Genomic DNA, 16,808 nt, shown 5'->3' on the forward strand with positions numbered 1-16,808 from the left:
GAAATTCGGGTGAATTGGCTGCGAGACCACCGACCGATAGCCTGTTAGGCGTGACATGAGTGTTTGGCACGGTCTTATCCCGACGTGGTCCCGAGGTGGAGACACGCGTCCGGCAGTCTGATTCGACAGCGAGCGCGAATGCGGGGACCCCACCAAGACATTGCAGCTTGGCCTACAGTTCGATCTTAACTCCCGACCCGTAGCGCAAGGCCTTACTGTTCGTAATAATCATTCTCCGACATCTTGACTAGTGGCGAGCACAACCTCTAGCATCGTAGCAAAAGCTCGACATAGGTATCGTACCTTATGATAGTAGTTGCAAGCTGTGGAAATCGAAGTATTGATACAACCACGTAGAGGGCAGCATCATGTACTAGCCTGAACAGTTCTGCGAGATGCGTGCTGTTGTTCCCTCTAGCCCGAGCGTTCGCGACGGCAGTAGAGCGTGACAAGCATTCTAGGCCCCTTGCACAGTCTCCATGATCCGTGCATGGACACATGCGCGTGTCAGCCAATGCTGGCTTCGGGGCAGTAGAGTCCGGGGTAACAAGGGACGCGAAATGGAACCACAGTCCGTTGATACATAAGCCCTGGTGTCGCATGGCGATAGATCCACTTCCCCACACACTATCTCACATCATCGCTCAAGATGGGAGTCGCTGTAACGGTCTTTAGCGCAATCTTTCTGGCGACTGGAGGTAGGATGCCCACCTGGCAAGCGCACGAGCTCACAAGCTGGGTACTGATTCATCCACAGGTTTCCTTTTCGGATATGACTCTGGTATCATCACCTCGACCATCGCCCTTCCTACCTTCAAAGAGTACTTTAACGACCCTTCGGACGATGTTGTCGGTGGTATTGTGTCCGCCTTCCAAGGTGGTGCCATCGCCGGGACTATCTTCAACATGTTGTTCGCAGATGTGCTAGGTCGTCGCTGGACTATCTTCGTAGGAGCGGTCATCTCCATCTTGGGCAGTTCTCTCCAGGCAGGCGCTGTCAACATGGCTATGCTCATCATCGGTCGCTTCATCGGCGGAGTCGCAGTAGGTCAGCTCACTTCGACTATCCCTATGTACGCCGGTGAGCTGTCCGAGGCGAGATACCGTGGCACTCTCTCTGGTTTGCTGCAGTGGATGCTGAGCTGGGGATTCTTCGTCGCTCAATGGCTCGGCTATGGCTGCTCCTTCAACAGCACCCAGTTCTCATGTAAGTCGACCTAGACATGAGTCGCTGTCTTTTCCTGCTAACATGTCTCAGGGCGCTTTCCTCTCGCATTCCAGAATGTGCCTGGTCTCGTCTTGCTTGCTGGCATTTTCTTCCTGCAGGAGTCTCCTCGTTGGCTCATGGAAAAAGATCGACATGAAGACGCCATGGCCTCGCTCAACAAGCTCCGAAGGGGCCACGACGCTGAGACAATCGATCTAGAATTCCGCGAAATCCGTGATGTCATCATCGCAGACCGCGCTCTGGGCAATATCAGTTGGCTCTCGATCATTACGAAAACCTCCTGGCGCAAGCGTCTCTTGCTGGGTTGTGGTGTGCAAGCATTCGGTCCGCTTTCCGGTATCAACGTCATCAACTACTACGGCCCGCGCATCTACGAGATCCTAGGGATATCGACACAAGAGTCGCTCATGATCATTGGTATCAGCGGTGCTCTCTCAATCGTGTGGTGTACCATTGGACTGGCACTAGTCGACAAGTTTGGACGTATCAAACCCCTTCTCATATCGGCAGCGGGCCTAGCGGCTGCTCTTCTCGTCAACGCAGTACAAGGGCAATACTTCGACCCCAACAATGGCGCACAGCTGCGCAGTATGGTGGCCATGAACTTCCTCTTCTCCTTCTTTTACACACCTCTTGGCATCATCTCGTGGGTTTACCCTGCAGAGATCTTCCCCATCGAATGCCGCGCCCTTGGCAACGCCATCACGACTTTTACAAACTGGGTTGTGAACCTCATCTTCGCCCAGTTCTCTCCCCAAGCACTCAGCACGATTGAGTTCAAGTACTTTTACGTCTTCTTCTGCTTCAACATTGTTGCTTTCTTGTGCTATTGGTTCTTCTATCCGGAGACCAAAGGCAAGACCTTGGAACAGATGGACGAGCTGTTTGGCGATCAATTGATACCGCATGCATTGCAAGATCCGGCAGCGGCATCGGCGGCTATGGAAAAGGATGAGAAGCTCCACGCGGAGATCGCGGTCGTCTGATTGCGATTTGATGCGGCCGGTGTGGGCGTTGAGCAGAAGGAATGTCAGAGGGAAGCTGCAGGTGGCGTTGTTGGAAGGTCAACTTCTGGTACGTGCGCGGTGTTTATAGCAACTTATAATCATATATGATGTGAGACCTTCCGAAATTCAATGTGACGTGTATAGAGTTGGCGCAGGCAGGATGTCGATGCAAGCCATGGAGAAGGCGGAAACCTTGGAAGCACATGTGCAGCCGGGACGAGCTAGTACGTAAGAGGAAAGGTGCTGTGCGTCATTGACCCCTAGGCCTCATCCCCGGCGACAGTATCGGCCGCGAAGTAATTCCCGTCGGCCGCCGCCCTCCCCTTTCTAACAAACCACAAACAACAGATTAGGCTTTTCGCACCCAGCCTCGCTGGCCGCACGCACTTTGAGGATGGGTAAGACGCCCAATCGCACTCACACACGCCGAAAAGACCTCATACCCCCACCATCACGCGACTTAACGAACACCCCTTAGGCCTTCTCCCCTGCCACAGTATCAGCCGCAAAGTATTCCCCGCCGGCCGCCGCATCCTCGAAGCCCTCCCCTTTCCAAAAAATCACGAACAGACCCCATCGTCACTGCCCAAATCGCGCCCGGCTTCCCCAAACCCTGCTGCGAGCGAGACAAGCCACTCATGACTCCCGGAATACATAACCACCACATACGCAAAAGGCACTCTTCATCAAATGAGAGAGATCGCAATCCTCAGACTCCCCAAACGCTGCACCCTCAATCTCCTAAACCCCCGTTTGAGCAAGTAGCCCCCTCGGAAAAGGCAAACCACCAGTGACCCAGACCCTTCCGCGAACGCCAATCCGGCACTCCCACGCCACCGTCAGCAGAAAGCTACTGAATTCAATGAAGGTCATAGCATGGAGAGGTAGGTAGATGAATTTGAATAGTTGTCATTCTTCCCAGGCAGTTGATCAATAGATCAGTTCGTAATCTCAACAAAGGCACCTCCAACCCAGATGCAGCCAGTGTAGACGCCTCAAACCCACTTCGATACTGACAATTGTTTCCTTAACAACACACTACCGATCTACAACACAACCTTCACTAAGCCCTCCTTCCTTCACCAGGCTCTCCTTCCTTCACCAGGCTCTCCTTCCTTCACCAGGCTCTCCTTCCCTCACCAAGCTCTCCTTCCCTCGCCAATCTCTCCTTCCCTCGCCAATCTCTCCTTCCCTCACCAATCTCTTTATGCTCGACCCAGCCCTTCACACCATCCATCACTTCTCTCCCATACATTTCAGCAACAATCCTCATCTCCAACCATCCCACGTGCTACAATGAGCTCGTTGACTGGATCGAATGCTTTGGAAAGGACCTCCCAGTCCTTAGCCCCTCGCCGAACGCCCGTTACCGAACAGTCGAGGCATCTGGGAAAACAACCAAAGATGCCAAAGCACCAGGCACCCTAGAAGTCACCCCAGTCGATCCTCTAATAGCGCAAGCCGATGCCATCCTCAACGAACTCCAGCGGACGGAACTTGGAACCAGGTCGATGCTCTCAACCTTACCTCAGCTCGGTCAGAACTCTGAAGGCGACATCAGCAACACCATCTTCCTGTATGTCATCGCGCCGATCATCGAGGTCTTGAATCACAAGTACGGAGACACCTTCGAGTACACGACCGAGCTGAGCCGTAGCATCGAAAAGGAGGATCAGGTGAACGACAAGGCGCAAAAGGGTGTGCGTTTTGACGCCGTCTTCCTCAAGCGCCAAGGCGGGGGGGTGATCGCACTGCTCGAGTTCAAGAGAAAGGAGTACCTAGTGTACAGGGATTTTGAGAGGGCGCTGGTTGAAGAGAAAGGCTCGAGCCCAGATGGACTTCTCAGACGCAACGGCGACATATTCACCAAACAAATCTCAGCCTACGCAGTCAAAAGCGGGTGCAAACACGTCGCCCTCTTTAACTGGGACGATTTGCTGCTGTTTGACTTCTTCCAGCTCGAGAAAAAGACTAACACTGCGAGGTTTATTGGGAAGAAGGCGAGGCTGACCTGGGTGGTAGAGAGGGAGGAATTGCGAGGGAAGCACATGAAACAGCACTTGATCAGGAAACCCTTGTTGGGTTGGCTTCTCCAAGCCTTCAAGGACGCTGGTATGACTCCAGCTAGCTGAGGTTGGCGTCTTGTTCGGTCATGTTTGGGGTTCTTTCTTCTTCTCGGTCTATAGTCTTCTTGATGTTTGGGGTTCTGGCGATGAATGGGTAGCATTAGAAACTTCCAAGATTTAATTGATCACTCTTACATTCAACGGATTATGAGCTCGGCGCTCCCAGCGCCAACTACCTGATACCTCACTATTGCATCTTTGCATCGTCATGCATCGTGTTCTGTCCTCGTCCTCATTGTTGCTGAGAAGCCGCTAGTTGGTTAGGCTGAAACACGTCATCATCCACGGTACATCCCACTTCCACCCCGCACCGGCCTCCCATCCGCTCAGCCACGCCAACCTGTGGAAAGAACTCAACACCCTAGAGCCTACGTTAACGTTAAGCTACCTACTTTGCAGGTCTTTGTTTTAATGCAGTCTGCAGGCCTGTTCATTTTTTTTCTTGTATGAGGTGCAGCCATATACCGAAAGACTTATCACTAGAAGCCATGGTCGTCATCACGGCACGGACCGACCTCTTGGATACTGCGAGCATTCCTACAAGAACGACACTGGTCTGCAAAACCCTGGCTGCCCTGAGCGGAAGTCCAATATGTTCTTCGAGCATATGGAAGAATTTCCATTTGAAGTGAAACTTGACGCGTACCTTGTCTCAGGAGACGCAGACGATGGAAGCTCTGCTCAACCCAGGTATCCTGCGCGCGTACAGCGCTGCATCGAATGGCGAGCTTTCGGGAACTTGCGCTCTTCACAGTATGGTCTCTCGCGTTCCCAATTCGAAGTGCGGATCTTCTTTCATTCTATTGTCTTCGACACCTCCGGGTTAACCACGTCATCAGAGGCCCTGATTAACTCATGACTCATGGCAGCAGTGACGAGAATACTCCCCGAGACGCCTGCTAGCATTGCACCGCAAGTTCGCGTGAGGTTTTCGAAACAGCGCGAACTCTAGGCTCCCGCGGGGTCCAGTCTAGAATGAGTAACACGGACCTTGTAGGGCTTCTCCCCTGCACTCGAGACTTGGGGTGCAACCCGAAAGTGGAAAGAAAGAGATTTTTGTGTGGCGACTCTCGCCGTTTCCAGCTCAATGAAGGCGTCTTGCGCACTTGGCTCAGACTCTTCGCTCCTTATATAAGCCCTCTTTCTCTCTCGTGTTGTAAGTCAAGCTGATAACGTAAAGTCAAAAGCGTTTCCGACTCACCAGAAACCTGTCGCACATCCCAACACTAAGCATTACTGTTGGCTGCTTCCCTTACACCTCTTTCCGGAAGTCATAAGGAAATCTCTTCAACGGTCATCAGGCCCGGAAGCTTTCTTCTGAACTTTTACCCTCCGGCCCATCCTTGACAGCAAAACCACAACGTCATTGCTACTGGCGATATTTCATCTCGACATCGAAATCAGACGGCCCTCCAACGAGTTTCTGCAGATTAGAGTAGAGCAACATCGCCCGTATCACTGCGCATACGCATTGCATCCTCCATGTCTTCTTCCAACACACCAGGACGACTTCCAGAGATAGCCAGCAGTTCTGGATCTGAGCCAGTCAGACCAATACGTCGCAAGCCTTCGCATGTAATCGGCTCTAACCGCATTCAACGTCGGAATGGAGATTTCCACAATCGCCACTCTGATTGTCAACCGGGCGCCGGCGATGTGTCTCTCGATCACCTCATATATCCCGACGAGGATGTGGGCTATGGGCCAGTTCTTCGTTCGCATCGCACAGCTCACCATGCTCAAGAAGACGCTTGTTTCACACTGAAGGACCGAGACTCGCAATCGGATGAGGAATTTACACCTTTGTCCAAGGAATCATCTCTACCTGACATGGACCCCGTCGATCACTTCGAGACTATCTCTGCAGGCCCTGATGCACTCGCTGCGCTCCGAAAGCACATTTCGGCCGCTCTACTTGCGAGGCTTCCCGATCTGAGCGACATGGAGTTCTCAAGACATAGCAAGCCATCGTCGATGGCGAATCTGCGCTTGGTACTTGGAACCTACACTGACAGATCTATAAAGAAGTGGGGCAACACTGTGTATGCGTACCTCAGTCCGAATTCGAATTCCTCAATCGGTCCCAAGTTCATTATGGAGGTCGATGAAAGGCACAGATATGGAGGACATGACGTTGTGGAAGTTACATGGTATGAGGCCATATTTGAGCAGAGGGTCGCAACCAAACTTCCCTTCAAACAAGCTGCAACAAAAGACGAACTGTATGCCGTGGTTAAGTACTACTTTCTGTTGGCGGTGGAGGCGGGAGTGGAGAACTTTCACCATGACTTCATCCCATTGAACAGGTCCTTCGTCCAGCACCTGACCAGCTTATGCCTACATTATGTACCAGATCTTCGGACACCGACGCATTCCACTGAGGGATATACATACCATGAGGAGCCACCTCCACGATATCCCACGAAGTTTGATCGACGGCGTCCCCCAGATTATGAGAAAGAGCTGGGTGTAGCAAAGGTCCATCAGCTTGGACAAGTCAGCATCAACGCATCCAAATTTTACCCAGGCAAGAGCGACAATAGCAATGCAGACGGCGAGTCTGTCAGTCTGCAGCGGTCAAGATATGAGAAACAAGCTTCTCGAATGTCAGGCTTCGCAGCCGAGCCATCTTTGCATATCTCAGCTCAACCACGGCGCAAACCTATCACTGCCTTCTCAAGCAACCATCGATCAGCCCTACCACGTCCCCTCAGTCAGAGCGAAGAAGCCTTAGTTCGCGGTTCGACTTCTCCGCGCAATGCCATCTCTTCGTGGTTGAAAACAGTGGCTGAAGAGCTAAACCTGCATCAAGATGCTCTACCTACTAAGGCACGATCAGGAAAAAGGCGGGAGCTGAAGACCAACAAATCTATGTCGGATGAAATTGACTGGCTAATGCGAGGATCGTCGTCGTCGCAAAGCTCGGTGTCCTCTGGTTACAAAGACATGGACCATTTCTCGAACCGCGACCAGAGCAGCTTGTTGAGTGGTACAGACAACTCCGTTTACTCGTTCCCGGACCAACACGCCTGGAAGCCCGATGACGAGTGCAAGGGTTTGACGCACCTCGCGATGACAGAGCCGCTCCCCGATAAACATCGGCACGATGTAGAGTGGAGAGCGTTCCGTACTGCGACTGCTTCTCTTCCGGGAGTAGATAGAGATCGTCGTGAGCGCCGCACATCGAGGAAAGCAGAGCGTGCTCGCAATTCAAACGCCAACCGCCGTCCCAGCTCCACTTGTGGTTCGGTTGTTTCAACCTCTTTGCTTCAGCGTCAAAAGAAGGTCATTGATAGTCGCGTCGAAAAGACACTTCATGACATCGAGGATCACTACATTCGACTGAAGAAACTCCGACAGCATCAAACCAGTATCAAGGCGGAGATGGTAGAAGCAAAGCGCCGTGAAGAGAAGGAGAACCGGTTTGAAGACGAGGACATGATACGCCGGAAGGACGAGGAGAATGGTGGTAACGATAGCAACAAGTCGAGGCTTTTGAGGCTGTTAGAGTGACAACTGTATTCGTATAGGAAGAGGAGCCTTTGACTCGATTTGAAGGAGGATGACTGGGCTTGCATAAGACGTTGCTTTTCAGGGTGGCGAGAGAGCAGGTGCTGTGGGCATGGTCTTTGGCTTCTTGGACATCACGCTGTATTTACTTTGATATGAGATGTGTAACAAGAGACTAGCAGCGTAACACGTGTTTCGTACCAATTTCCCGTTGTCCTTATCTCGTCTTCACCGCGTCTTTGCACCTTAGCGCGTCCAAGTCGAGCGTTTGCTACCTAGATAGGCAGTCCACGTCACGTAAACAGAACGCGTCCATCAAAACAACGACCTTGACTAATTCTTGTTGCAGCATACATGTACTCCCGCCTACAACCCACACAATCGCCACACCGGTTGTAGTCCCCAGGCCCTACAGACCCAAACAGATCTCATAAAAGACGACACGTATTCGGTAATCACGCCCAAGATGCCTGTCGCTAAGGCCAATCTGGTCCAGCTCTACACGGAAATTGGCGACGCTAGCTTACTCGATCACGCGCCGTACGACCAGATAGTCACCGCTTCGCAGTATTACGATCCTCGCGCTATATCCTTCAAGATCAGATTTGGCTATATCGTCGACAAATACAGCAAGAGACCGCAAGAAATCTGGGTCCTCTTCTACCCACCCACCAAGGAAGGCCGGCATCCCGAGATGCAATTCCACTCATTCGACCCCGATACGAATGCTTTCACCAAGCACGATGACAGCAACATCAGCACCACTGTCTCTGCACTCGCTAGCGCGTTCAACAACCCGAAGAAAGCAGCGAAGGGCAAGCACGTGGCGCTAGCCAAGTACTACTACCTAAAGGCTCTCGTATCAAGGGAGGCGGGAGGCGCTAGCGAGCTGGAGATATCTATACCGATTACTCGCACTTTCGTCGACAGCTTGAGAGTCGTTTGTCGGGAGTTCGAGGAAGCAAAGGAGAGATCATCGCGCTCACCGTCAGTAACGCTGATTGATGACCATGACAGCGTCCTCAGTGATCCTCCAGAGGACCTTTTTGAGCCTACTCAGCCAGTCAAGGCAACCTCAATAATCACTGCCGAGGTATCCTCCGTTCTCGTAAGTACCCAAACGAAAAAAACAACACATCCTTGCAACAATACTAACGTCGACAGACTCATGATGTCAACGTTGAGCAACTCGAAACCCTCCTTGCGGTCTGCGACGACGAGCGCGAGCTCCAGGCTTCCGACAGTGCTCTAGATACAGAGAAGAGGGCGTTGGAACAGCGGTGCCACGTGAACAAAGAGAAGCAGGCCGAGTTAAACGCTCGCCGTGAACTGGTATTCAAGGGCATGAGCTTGATGGATATCTTCAAGTTAGGCGGGCAGATGGAGCGCGAGGAGAAGCGCCGAAAGCTCGGTTAGAGTCGCTTGATGAAGGTCTTGACGTCCTGTATTGTCAGTCATACACTTGAACGCTTAAGCAGCAAAGCCTACCCTGGAGGCTACACAGCGTCTTACTTGTATAACTTGTAGATCTTAATGTATTGTATACTTCTGAAGTACCAATTTCAGCCGTACACCAGGATTAAATAGAAAAGAGACTCCTCGTTATGCCGTTGACCTACCTTCCAATGATGTAACAGCAATAGATAATGATCAGGTAGTGAATGATCCAGAAGCAACTAATACACTCTCGTAATTAGCGCATCTCGCTGAGTATATGACTACCTCGTTTGATCATTGCGGTAGGCACCGCATCTGCATCCGCACACTCAGCTTTACCACACCCAAGCGTGCAGACCTGTCAAAGACATTGTGGCTCTCACCACCATGTCCGCTCCATCACCTCAACCTGACGACAGCCCTTCCTACGCCAAACTCAAGCGCGACCTTGGCGACGACGCGCCTCTGCTCAACTTCCTCCCCTACAAGCGCGCCACTTTCGAGCCGCAAAACGAGATCGCCGAAGCAGCGCCCGAGCGACTCCTCTATGGCGACATGATGGAGAGCAAAGGCTCGCTCTGGATCTACTGGACCCTCAACTACCATAACAAGAAGAAGAGCCACCACGACTACCGGATGATAACCTTCCAGACCATCGAAGGCGCCAAAGGCCATGAGGCGGGCGTGCGCCCGGGTTCAGTCCAGAACGTCGCATTAGCTTCAGCGCCTTTCAAGCATGCGAAAGACCCCGATGCGGTCGCAGCTATCGCGAAGTACTTCTTTATCCGTAGAGGTATCGATATGCAACTGCAGTATCCGGTGTCGTCTGGCCCGTTCAAAGAGGCCCTCATGCGCGTCTGTCAGCATTACAAGGCCATATACAACGAGACGCAAGCCAACAAGGCAGCAAGCCGGCGCTCATCAGTCATGCCTACTGGAGGGCGCGATCAGAGTGTTGTTTCGCAGGTCCAAGACCCACGAGAACCTTCGTATGCAGCTTCGTTAGCGCCATCAAGACAGGTGTCGCGCGCGCCATCCCGTCCCAAGAGCATGCGCAGTGTGGACACTCGCAAGCGCCGGCACAGTTCGGGCTCAAATCTTGAGCCTCAGCCTGAGACAGAAAAGCGCAGCGCTCCTCGCGAGGGATCTAGCAACTTCTCATCCTATTCCCGACCACTTTCCCCGTTTCTCGCGTCGGTTCAGCCTTCCCTTCACGAGCGCCCTGAAGATGAAGAGATGCGAGACCTTTCCGTTAGTAACAACAACGAAGCAGATCAAGTACAACCAGCCGACGGCGCACGCCCGGACGACATCGACCGCGAGACGATGATGGATCAATACATTGCGCTCAAAGCCCGGGAAGAAGATCTTGACAGTAGAATCAGCGACATGGAGACGGAGCGTGTACGTATCGCGGACCAAGTAGCGGGGCTACAAGCGGACATCAACACGATCAGCAACCGGCAGGGCGACTTAAAAGAAGAGAAAGATCGCGTGCGAGCGGAGAAGAAGCAGCTGCAGATTCAGCTAGATAAAGATGAGCATCTGGACTTTGGGTTTGAAGCTGGACGGAGGATGGAGACTAAGCGTCAACGGCGGGAGTAGTCTCCGGAAGGCACGGACCTACCCCCGACGCACTGCTTGGAGGTGCTGATAATTGCATGTTTGATGGTTGGTTAGAGAAATGGCGGGGTTAGATCCTGCGTTCTTTTCGCATGACCTGGGAGGAGCAAGGGATGACTAGCTGCAGATGGACGTGGCCCGAGGAGGATACCTAGGTAGCTCAAGTTACCAGTAGAGACGAATTGATCGTGTGTACAGAAGTAGAACTGGTAACAGATGGACTCTCTACAACATCCTCAATGCTTTGAGTCAAATTAATTGGCAACATGTCGATGGAAAGGGGGAGAAACTGAAGGAGCTGTGAATTGAGTTTCAGGAATCCTGAATCAGCTAGTGGCCCCCGCAAGTTGGATGACGCATGACGTAATCAGCAAATGCGCCAACGGTAAAACTCTTGGCTCCCCAACGTAAATTCGCGTCGCGTCCTTTCCTCGCGAGCGATCACCACCTCGACCCTTCCAGTATGTACGAAGAATTTTAACCTGGGACGTATCGATACCTTGTGGCCCACGTGCGATTGCGTTCATGCAAACCACGTCACGCATTTCCGAGCAGCTGTGAACGACCCACATCTCGCCAAGGGAAGAGCGGTCTGAACAACGATTGACACGATCTCTATTTTGTACTTCCCAATATTTTTCATAGTACTCGAAGCTTTGATATCAAGACAACATCATATTCCAATCTTCGCACACGCATCCCGTACTTGTCCAGAGCCCGCATAGCCTTTCCCAGCCCAACAAACAAACTATGGACTCTTCCGACGGCTTCTCATTCAATGATCTCAATTGGATGAGACAAAACGAGATACCAAATACTGTGAAGACAGCGCTACTATATGGCGAGATCCGTGGAACGGGAGAGAAAGCTGATGTCTGGATCTACTTGGACAAGGCCACGACGTCCCTCATCTGGCAGATCTACTACCCCGAGGGCAACGCCAAGCCTCAAGTCATCACCGTTGAAGAGGCTCTAGAGAAAGCGAAACCCTGTGCCTGGTTCAAGCTTGCCACAACCCCGGAGAAGCTGGAGGCCTTGGCCACATACTATTTCGCGAGAAAGAAGTTGACGAAGAGATACCAACCGAAACTCACGTTTGAACAAAACCGACTACTCAAAGCCATGCTTGGTAGTGAGGCTCCATCCAAGATCGTCAAACTACGAGTTCGTGTCCCCGAATATCTTGGTCGAGAACAATCACCAGAAGCCCTGGTTGAACCTCAACAACCTTCAGAGGTCGTTCCAAGTCACAGAGCCCGCTCAAAGTCAACGATATCAGTCCATCAGCTACCCTCACCATGCAGCACTACCGACTACGACGCAAAGGTATGTTACGAAGGATACAGTTGTAACACATGTCATCTAACAGCATGCAGCGCGATGATGAATCACGAAGATTGAGTGGTGCAACTTTGATCGAACCACTCGACCCAATCGACCGCTACTTTGATCTCGAAGACCGAATGGAGACCGCCTGCACCAACATAAAGCGCCACAACAACCGAATAGAGGACCTGAAGCGGAAGAGGTCGGAGATTGAGAAACAAATCAATATGGAGGCGGAAGCTGTAGAGTTGCTCATCGCTGAGAGACATCAAGCCAAGGTCGCGAAGGACCGACTTTGGAGTACGTTGTCGAGGGAAGAGGCCTACGAGCTAGGTCGCCTAGACACCGCAAGAAAGATTGCCAGAATCGATTGAGCTCAAAGCCGATCCATGGCGTGGTGTCGAGGTACTGTCATTTTCTGGAACGAACTATGTGGATGGAAGTGGATGCATCGCTTTACGAGTAGTCACACAAGCCAGCCTACGACGACCAGTCGCCAGATAGGAACTCCAATCCTCTGCGATTAGTACGCAGGCGCGAAGAACATCGCAATACCGGTCACCAGTTCTCTCAGCCTTCACTTCGGGACTTTGTCTATTCGCGCAAATCTCGTCGCGTGGGTATCATTTGGGTTGCGGACGTCGTGGCTAGCACGTCGCTACGTAACATCGCAGTACTAGTGGGTGGCAGCCAAACTATCACATTGCGCACTCATGCGAGTCATGGGAAGCGACGCGTATAAAACTACTTGACTATACGTCTGATCCTCGTCATCACACACCACTACCCTCGCTGCCGAAACGAAAGCCTGCACCGACCGGCAGCGCGAAACTCCCTCCATAACAAGGACCAACGATCGAATAGACCGGAGCATCGCGCTATCAACAAATTCTTCCTTGGACATCATTGAGGCGTCATAATACCCAAATACTCCTGATGATTGACCAGCATCGAACAGCGAAAGGCGAAGTCGCGGAGTGCGCATGCAGATGAACTGCCTAGCAATACTCAGCGACGCGAAGTCAAGATCTGCGCTCCAGACACCAAGTAGACCTACTAGTCCAGACCTTTGGAAGCCTGATGTCAGGAGCTGGAGGAGGAGTTTGAAGATGGAACACGAGCGTTGTGGCGCTGTACTTTGGACGCATGAATGAAGTAGGACAGTTTTGGAACACACTACCGTGTGGAATACAATACGATAGCTACGTGATTACAGTAACTTCTAGAGTCTCCGTAGTCTGTAAACGTCATACTGATCGTGTTGCTACTGCCGCTGCTACCACGGTACCAAGAAAAGTCCCCGTCCAAGCCATTAACGCCGTACTAGCAAAGCGTACACTAGTCTTCCTCGCTGCTGTCGGTCTCGGACTTTGCATCCTTCGTCTCCCACGCTCTCTTCATCATCTCGGCTCCAAGGAGGAAGATTTCGCGCTCCTTCGGGGTGAGTGACGACTGAAGATGCTTCATCTCGACTCTAATGCGCTGGTTCTCTTGCTTCAACTCCCGGCCCTCCACCTGCATGTCGGCTAGCTGAGTCTCAAGAGCTTTGATCTCATTCCGCACGTCCTTCTGCTTTTCCTTGTTGATCGTGATGTTTTCCTTGCACCTGCTCTTTCTATCGATGGCTTTACGGTAATCGTTGGCGAAGTCAATGGGCGACTGGGAGTTGGGGCTCTTCTCGACCTGGTAGCCTGTTAGTATACAACGGGTTTTAGATGATCAGGGGAAACTTACGAGGACCTCTGTAGAGTCTCGGCGTGTTGATGAGGTACGCGAAGTGTCCATAGCGTCACTGTTGTCCGCCTCAATGGGGTCCGAGTGGATGAGGAAACCTTGGCCTGTGTTGACCATTGCCGAGGACGAGGGTTGTACTGTAGCCGTCGGAGGAGTCGATCGCAGTGGTGGTGTGCTCGTAGTCAGTCGCTTCCTGGGTAGATCTGGGGTCATGGTGCGAGCCCTCTTGAGAGAATCGCCTTCGGGGACAAACAAGGTCGGTTCTTTTGGTACTGCGGGAATCATAGAGACCGTAGGAGCGCGCTGAGGGGTGGGCTGCGGAGTGCGCCTGGCCTTGGCCAGTTTGACGGGTGGGCTGACCACTGCAGGCTGGCCGTTCACCTTCACCACCGAGCCAGCTCTTACTCCAGACTGAGAGACTGACCGCTTGACAGCGTGCACGTCCTGGGCGGGCGAAGCGTGCGTCCTCACCACCGAGCCATCTCCTTCTGGCCTAGACTGAGAGACAGAGGGCTTGGTACTGTACGCGTTCTGTGCAGCAGAGGCGCGTGACTTCTCCTTCTCACTATTCGCGGCCACCTTGACAGCGTACTCTCCAGCCAGCTTGCATGCCGCAGTCAGCCAAGTGATGAAGTAACCATTGACTATCCATGGCACTGGTGTATTAACGCCCTTGAAGATGAAGTAGTACTTGATCACTACGCGGAGCTGGTCCAAATCCATAGTGCCCGCTTTCTTGAGGCACTTGAACGCATTTGCCTCAAGAACAAGTCTGAAGAGGTCAGTACGTGTTCTACATTAGCTCATAAAGCAGGAATGACTTACCTCACCGCTTCCTCCGCGCTTATGCCTCCTCGGAGCTTGCCGAGACGGTCAAAGATATTGAAGCGTTGCTCGGGTGAGCGGCCAGCGGCGTGGTCGTTCTGCAGCAGAATCCACACCTGGCAATCTTTATCCTTCCCATCCTTGATGGTGCCGAAGAGCATACGAAATGGCATCATATTTGGACGCTCGTTCTTATGGTCAACGAAGGCGACAAGCCGGACCTTGGCGACAGGGAGATGATGGAGAAGTGGGACACGGGCTTGGGTTTCGGCAAGGGCCGTATCGGCCGCACCTACTTGGTTTTCCATGGCCCTTGGAACCAATGCCGAGATTGAAGCAGGTGCTTTCGGTGTAAGGTAGCTGAGTCGGTTGTCGCGTCGCGTTTTGTGTTGATCGCGGCGTTTGCATTGTATGGATGGGGTTAGCGTGGCTCTAGCGCGCTTTCGATGGAGAAGGTGTAGCCTAGCCATGAGGTACCCGGGAGGTATTCGCTGAATTTAATTTAAGCTTTTGTTTCCGTAGACGACATTGAGTACCTCCTGGGTACAGTGCATGCTGGTGCAACTCTGCGAACATACTCTATCAGTACCTGAGTACCTGGGAGCTTTCCATGACCACACACGCCGTTGAGTATGTCGCAGTCAGCGCCTCAGCGGTATGAGGTCTTCGACTTAGGTGTATGGCGGTTCATCTGCTACGGGATCTTCAAGCTTAATCTGTGCGTCGATTATACCACTAGCGTTGAGTCGGCTCTGATTTTGCATTTGCTCTCGCCTTCCCGGATATCAAAGTTCAACAATAGTACTGTGTCGCCTGTCAATGACGACTGCAAAGGAGACTCAAGCGACACTGCCTTTACGATGGCAACGCTGCATCAACAGACTGAACGCCACGCTAGTGCGCCGCGGCTTATTCACAGTCATAGAGGAAGTGCTCTCTCCTGCTACACCAACATTCAACCAGGCAATTCTACAGGGACGCAAAGCTTTGAAAGCCCCACTCGGGGACCGAAAGCAGAGTGATGGTATAACAGTTCCCGTGTGGGCGTACATACTCCTCGATAGCAATGGAAGTGAGCCATCGATCGTGTTTCGCGACGAGGTGCAGGTTCATTCGAACGGCGTGGAATCGGCTCAACTATACCCGCGATCTGCTTCGTCCTTATTGCGAAAAGCGAATCATCTCAAATCACCGTTCTGTCTCCTACATCAAGAAACAGACGAAGGTGTCAAGGATGGGCGCGGTATGCTTTGCGCAGTCATCGCCTACTACGCGCTGATAGCAGGGTTGAGCGACTGTGCCATCCGATGGCGTCGGTTTGACGCCTGTATGATTGCCGCCCTGGATTATGTCAACGTTACCCTGAAATGGATGAGCGAAATAAAGCATGAGCCGACGCCCAGCACGTCGACAGCCATGAGACCTTCACTCATCGTGAGACTCCCAATAGGTCGAGAGGCTCTTGGAAGGATAACTGGAGTTCCCCATGGCTTCGAAGTTCCAGACAGCGAGGACGAAGAGGATATCATGCTTCCCAATGAAGACATCCAGGAGCAGCCAGATAATCCAAACGCCACGCACCAACGCGCAGTCCCCGTTTTAGAAGAGGTACCAGACACCATCAACAGCGTCTTCGGAGATGACGTGGCCGGTGTCGCAGAAGAAGTCGACAGCGTCATCGGTGATGCCAACGACAGTATCATTTTGGCAAACAGTAGATCCCAAGTACAGGGAAACGAGCAAGCATGCTATCCCTCGTTAACGATCAGGAAGCGCAAGCTAGAGGAGATAACGGCAGGAAGCGATGGCGATTTGGTCGAGGAGATGGATGGGCACGGTTGGCGGCAAGCTTCTTGGGGCCGATCGCGAAGGAGTTAGGGTGGTTGAGTATGAGGAATCGATAGGATGATACTGTTTGGAAGGTCACATTGTACAGTAGAGTGTTGGGTATCGTCACTTCGAAGTCAGGAGGGCAGCGGCGAAGGCCGGTTA

The 16,808-nt window shown here is 52.3% G+C and overlaps 8 protein-coding genes across 8 annotated transcripts; 7 read left to right on the forward strand and 1 right to left on the reverse strand.

Moving 5' to 3' along the window:
* Positions 1 to 649: 649 nt before the first annotated feature.
* On the forward strand, positions 650 to 2,214 carry J4E84_007622 (uncharacterized protein; the record flags this gene model as incomplete). Its single annotated transcript, XM_049390205.1, has 3 exons — positions 650 to 698; positions 758 to 1,207; positions 1,259 to 2,214. The coding sequence occupies 3 exons, from the start codon at positions 650 to 652 to the stop codon at positions 2,212 to 2,214; spliced, it is 1,455 nt and encodes a 484-aa protein (XP_049242058.1).
* An 883-nt stretch (positions 2,215 to 3,097) lies between these two features.
* On the forward strand, positions 3,098 to 4,367 carry J4E84_007623 (uncharacterized protein; the record flags this gene model as incomplete). The annotated part of the gene is made up of 2 exons (XM_049390206.1): positions 3,098 to 3,119; positions 3,496 to 4,367. The coding sequence occupies 2 exons, from the start codon at positions 3,098 to 3,100 to the stop codon at positions 4,365 to 4,367; spliced, it is 894 nt and encodes a 297-aa protein (XP_049242059.1).
* Positions 4,368 to 6,015: 1,648 nt separating this feature from the next.
* J4E84_007624 (uncharacterized protein) lies at positions 6,016 to 7,874 on the forward strand (the record flags this gene model as incomplete). Its single annotated transcript, XM_049390207.1, has 2 exons — positions 6,016 to 6,019; positions 6,091 to 7,874. The coding sequence occupies 2 exons, from the start codon at positions 6,016 to 6,018 to the stop codon at positions 7,872 to 7,874; spliced, it is 1,788 nt and encodes a 595-aa protein (XP_049242060.1).
* A 463-nt stretch (positions 7,875 to 8,337) lies between these two features.
* Positions 8,338 to 9,287, forward strand: J4E84_007625 (uncharacterized protein; the record flags this gene model as incomplete). The annotated part of the gene is made up of 2 exons (XM_049390208.1): positions 8,338 to 8,979; positions 9,036 to 9,287. 2 exons carry the CDS (start codon positions 8,338 to 8,340, stop codon positions 9,285 to 9,287), a joined length of 894 nt encoding a protein of 297 aa, XP_049242061.1.
* Positions 9,288 to 9,695: 408 nt separating this feature from the next.
* J4E84_007626 (uncharacterized protein) lies at positions 9,696 to 10,913 on the forward strand (the record flags this gene model as incomplete). The annotated part of the gene is made up of 1 exon (XM_049390209.1): positions 9,696 to 10,913. One exon carries the CDS (start codon positions 9,696 to 9,698, stop codon positions 10,911 to 10,913), a length of 1,218 nt encoding a protein of 405 aa, XP_049242062.1.
* Positions 10,914 to 11,681: 768 nt separating this feature from the next.
* Positions 11,682 to 12,631, forward strand: J4E84_007627 (uncharacterized protein; the record flags this gene model as incomplete). Its single annotated transcript, XM_049390210.1, has 2 exons — positions 11,682 to 12,257; positions 12,308 to 12,631. 2 exons carry the CDS (start codon positions 11,682 to 11,684, stop codon positions 12,629 to 12,631), a joined length of 900 nt encoding a protein of 299 aa, XP_049242063.1.
* Positions 12,632 to 13,595: 964 nt separating this feature from the next.
* J4E84_007628 (uncharacterized protein) lies at positions 13,596 to 14,992 on the reverse strand (the record flags this gene model as incomplete). The annotated part of the gene is made up of 3 exons (XM_049390211.1): positions 13,596 to 13,940; positions 13,992 to 14,763; positions 14,817 to 14,992. The coding sequence occupies 3 exons, from the start codon at positions 14,990 to 14,992 to the stop codon at positions 13,596 to 13,598; spliced, it is 1,293 nt and encodes a 430-aa protein (XP_049242064.1).
* Positions 14,993 to 15,882: 890 nt separating this feature from the next.
* J4E84_007629 (uncharacterized protein) lies at positions 15,883 to 16,694 on the forward strand (the record flags this gene model as incomplete). The annotated part of the gene is made up of 2 exons (XM_049390212.1): positions 15,883 to 15,888; positions 15,924 to 16,694. 2 exons carry the CDS (start codon positions 15,883 to 15,885, stop codon positions 16,692 to 16,694), a joined length of 777 nt encoding a protein of 258 aa, XP_049242065.1.
* Between the last annotated feature and the right edge of the window lie 114 nt (positions 16,695 to 16,808).

Source organism: Alternaria hordeiaustralica (assembly GCF_023758085.1).
Source record: "Alternaria hordeiaustralica strain BMP 2776 chromosome Unknown scaffold_17, whole genome shotgun sequence".
Lineage (NCBI taxonomy): Eukaryota > Fungi > Ascomycota > Dothideomycetes > Pleosporales > Pleosporaceae > Alternaria > Alternaria hordeiaustralica.